Source organism: Rhipicephalus microplus, unplaced genomic scaffold (genome assembly GCF_043290135.1).
Source record: "Rhipicephalus microplus isolate Deutch F79 unplaced genomic scaffold, USDA_Rmic scaffold_14, whole genome shotgun sequence".
NCBI lineage: Eukaryota > Metazoa > Arthropoda > Arachnida > Ixodida > Ixodidae > Rhipicephalus > Rhipicephalus microplus.
In genome coordinates, this window is record NW_027464587.1 from 11,576,122 (window position 1) to 11,580,819 (window position 4,698).

At 54.1% G+C, this 4,698-nt stretch overlaps 1 protein-coding gene across 1 annotated transcript; it reads left to right on the forward strand.

Annotated features, from left to right (window-relative positions):
- Nucleotides 1-324: 324 nt before the first annotated feature.
- Nucleotides 325-792, forward strand: LOC119181155 (uncharacterized). The gene has a single exon (XM_037432341.1). The coding sequence runs from the start codon at nt 325-327 to the stop codon at nt 790-792; it is 468 nt and encodes a 155-aa protein (XP_037288238.1).
- The last annotated feature ends 3,906 nt before the right edge of the window (nt 793-4,698 follow it).

Below are 4,698 nucleotides of genomic sequence, written 5' to 3' on the forward strand. Positions count from 1 at the left end.
ATCGGGGTGAATCTGCTAAGACCCTTTCCGAATTAGACCAACGGGAACAAGTGGATATTGGTAGCAACAGACTACCTGACACGCTACACTGAGACAGCCTCACTACCATGCGGCACTGCAAAAGAAGTCGCCAGTTTTTTCGTGAAGAGCATTGTCCTCCGGCACGGCGCACCCATGGTCCTCATCACCGACAGAGGTACGGCATTCACCGCTGAACTCACGCAGCAGATGCTATGCTTGAGCCACACTTTCCATCGCAAAACCACAGCCTATCACCCGCAGGCAAACGGCCTAACGGAGCGCTTGAACAAGACCCTCGCCGACATGCTCGCCATGTACGTTGACGCCGGGCACAAGACTTGGGATGAAGTCCTCCCTTACGTCACCTTTGCGTACAACACCACACCACAAGAGACAACGCAGATGACACCTTTCGAACTTGTCTTCACCCGCCCAGCCAGTTCCATGCTGGATGCAATGTTGCCCCACGTCGACGACAGGAGCGCCCATGGGTACGTGGCCGATTTCCTTCAGCGTGCCGAGGAAGCCCGCCAGCTCGCCCGCATGCGTATCAAAGAGCAGCAACACACGGACAGCCGAATCTACAACCTACGACGGCGCGACCAGAAGCACGCACCCGGTGACCGCGTTATGGTGTGGACACCGATTCGCCGCCAGGGCTTCAGTGAGAAACTCCTACGCCGGCATTTTGCACCATACAAGGTAACGCGACGACTCGGGCCCCTTGTCTACGAAGTTGTACCTGATGGAGTGACACAATCACAGCAGTGACACTCGCGACCTGAAGTAGTCCACGTCGCGCGTCTCAAGAAGTTTTTTCAACGATATACTAACAGACATTTTCATCGCTCCGCTCTTAGTACGTGTTAACAATTTCCATTTTTTTTGTAGCTAGTGTGTTCCTTTAGCATCGGGACGATGCTCTGTCTCCCGGAGGGGCAGTGTCACGTGTGTTTAGAAAAGATGCGGACCTAACCTAATCACTTTCCATATCCGGTTTTTGTGTGTGTGGCACTTCATCCGCTTTTTGTGTGTTGGAGTGTATCCGCAAGCCATCTTGATGCCCGGATGTGCTGTAAGATACTGGATTGATAAGGGATCGTCACACCCACCGGTGGGGATTCGGTCAGCCACCATTCGGGCACGCTGGCTTCGTCTTTTCTTTTCGCTGTTGCCGAGCAGTGTTTTTTTAGTTTGCTTTCGGGCGCAAGTCAGCCCCAATAAAGTACCCTAAGTTTTATTGCAACCGGGGTCTGCCTTTCTGCTCGTCTGTGCACCGGCCAGCTCAACGTCACCTACGTGACAATACCCTGTGACACATGCCCGCTTTCTGCGCCCATCTATCCGTCCGTCCGTCTTCGATCCTGTCTCTCCAACCTTCTGTGTGTTCGTCCGCGCGTCCAGGTAGTGAACACTCCGAGCACCGCCATATCGCATCTCGCATACCCTGTGGCACATACCCGCTTTACGAGTCCATATATCCGTACGTCCGTCTGCTAGTCTGTCTGCCCGTCCGTCTATGCGTTCGTCTGTGTGTTCGCCAGTGAACACTCCAAGTACTGCCATCTCGCATACCGTGTGGCACATACCCGCTTTACGTGTCCGTCTATCCATCCATCAGTCTGTTATATCTGTCTGTCCACCCATGCATCCGTCCGTGCGTCCAGCTAGTAAACACTCCAAGTACTACCATCTCACATCTCACATACCCTCTGGCACAAACCCGCTTTACGCGTCCGTCTATCCGTCCGTCCATCTGCTAGTTTGTCTGTCTTTCCGTCCATGTGTCCGGGTGTGCGTCTATCTAGTGAACACTACAAGTACCGCAATCTCGCATCTCGTATACACTGTGGATCTTACCGGCTTTACGCGCACGTCTATCCATCTGTCCGTCTGCTAGGCTGTCATTTCGTCTGTCCGTGCGTCCGTCTGCGCGTCCATCTAGTGGACACTCCAAGTACCACCGTCTCACATACCCTGTGGCGCATACCCGCTTTACGCATCTATCTATCCGTAGGCCCATGTCCGTTCGTCTGTGCGTCCGTCCGTGCGTCCAGCTAGTGTACACTCCAAGTAACGCCATCTTGCACGCCCTCGGGCACATACCCCCTTTACGCGTCTGTCTATCAGTCTCTCCATCTGCTAGACTGTCTGCCCATCTGTCCATGCGTCCATCCGTGCGTTCATCTAGTGAACAGTCCAGGTACCGCCATCTCACATATCGGATCTCTGTGTCCCAAACCCGCTTAACGCGTCCATCCATCCACCCATCCGTCTGCTGGTCTGTCTGTCCGTCCATGCGTCCGTCCGTGCGTCAATCTAGTGGACACTCCAAGTACCACCATATCGCTTACACTGTGGCACATACCCACTTTACGAGTCCGTCTATCCATCCGTCCGTCTTCTAGTCTGTTCCCGTCCGCCCATGCGTTCGTCCGTGCGTCCTGCCAGTGAACACTTCAAGTATTGCCATATCACGTACCATGTGGCACATACGCGCTTTAAGTATCCGTCTATCCATCCAACTGCCTGCTATGTCTGTCTGTCCATCCATGCGTCCGTCCGTGCATCCACCTAGCGAACGCTCCAAGTACCACCATCTCACATCTCGCATACCCTATGGCACATACCCGCTTTACGCGTCCTTCTATCCGTCCGTCTATCTGCTAGTCTGTCTGTCTGTCTGTCTGTGTGTCTGTCCATGCGTCCTTCCGCATGTCTATCTAGTGAACACTACAAGTACCGTCATCTCGCATACCCTGTGACACATACCTGCCTTACGTGTCCGTTTATTCATCCATCCGTGTGCTATGCCTGTCTGTCCGTCCATGCGTCCATCCGTGCGTCCAGCTAGTGAACCCTCAGGGTACCGCCATCTCAAATCTCGAATATCCTTAGGCGCATACCCCCTTTACGCGTCCGTATATCCATCCGTCCGTCTGCCTGCCTGCCCGTCTGTCTGGCTGTACGTCCGTGCGTCCGTCCGTGTGTCCATCCAGTGAGCACTACAAGTACACACTTCTGGCACACCCTGTGGCACATAGCCACTTTACGCGTCCGTCTACCTCTCCGTCCATCTGCTTTTCCGTCTGTCTGTCCGTCCATGCATCCGTCCGTGAGTCCATCTAGTTAACACTCTGAGTACTGCCATCTCGCATCTCGTATGCCCTGTGGCACCTACCCGCTTTACGAGTCCGTCCATCCGTCTGTCGGTCTGCTAGTCTTTCTGTCCACCTGTCCATGTGTCCATTCGTGCTTCCATCTAGTGAACACTTGAAGTACCGCCAACCCGCATCTCACTTAGCATGTGGCACATACCTGTTTTACGCGTCGATCTATCCGTCCGTCCGTCTGCCTGCCTGTCTGTCCATCCGTCCATGCCTCCGTCCGTGCGTCCAGCTAGTGAACACTCGCTGGGCGCACGGAATACCCTGTGGCACATACCCGCTTTACGGGTCCGTTTATCAGTCCGTTCGTCAGTTAGTCCTTCTGTTCATCCACTCGCAGTACCACAATTATGCGTCCGTGTGTCAGTTCGTCCATTGCCTGTTTGACTGTTTGTCACTGTGTCCGTCCGTGCGTCTATCCAGTGAACACCCCAAGTACTTCATCTAAATCTCGCATACCTTGTGGCACATACCCGTTTACGCGTCCGTCTATCCGTCCGTTCGTCTGCTAGTCTGTCTGTCCATCCGTATGTGCGTCCGTCCGTGCGTTCATCTAGTGAACACTCTAAGCACTGCCATCTCGCATACCCTGTAGCACATATGCGATTTTCACGTACGTCTATCCGTCTGTCCGTCTGCTAGTCTGCCTATCCATGCGTCCGTCCGTGCGTCCAGCAAGTGAACACTCCAAGCACCACCATCTCGCATGCCCTGTGGCATATACCCGCTCTATGCGTCCGTCTATCTATCCATTTGTCCGTTTCTAATCTGTCTGTTCATCTGTGCGTCAATCTAGTGAACACTCCAAGTACCGTCATCTGGCATCTCACATACCCTGTGGCTGTTCCCGTCCGCCCATGCGGACGTCCCCGCTTTACGCGTCCCCGCTTTACGCACATACCCGCTTTACGCGTCCGTCTATCCGTGCGTTCGTCTGCTAGTCTGTCCGTCCGTCTGCGAGTACGTCCGTGTGTCCAGCTAGTGAGCACTCCAACCACCGATATCTCGCATCTCGCATACCCTGGGGCACATACCTGCTTTTCGCGTCTGTCTACCCGTCTGTCCGTCTGCTAGTCTATCTGTCTGTCCATCCATGCATCCGTCCGTGGTCCAGCCAGTGAACACTCCAAGTACTGCCATCTCGCATACCGATTGGCCCATACTCGCTTTACATGTCTGTCTCTCCATCAATCCGTCTGCTATGTCTGTCTGTCCGTCCATGCGTCCGTCCATGCATCCATCTAGTGAACACCACAAGTACCGCCATCTGGCGTCTCGTATACCCTGTGGCACATACCCGCTTTACGCGTCCGTCTATCCGCACGTCTGTCTTCTAGTCTGTCTGTCTGTCCGTCCATGCATCCGTCTATGCGTCCATGTAGTGTACACTACAAGTACCACCATCTCGCATCTTGAATACCCTGTGGCACATACCCGCTTTACGGGTCCGTTTATCCGTCCGTTCGTCAGTTAGTCCTTCTGTTCATCCATCCGTCCGTCCGTCCATCCG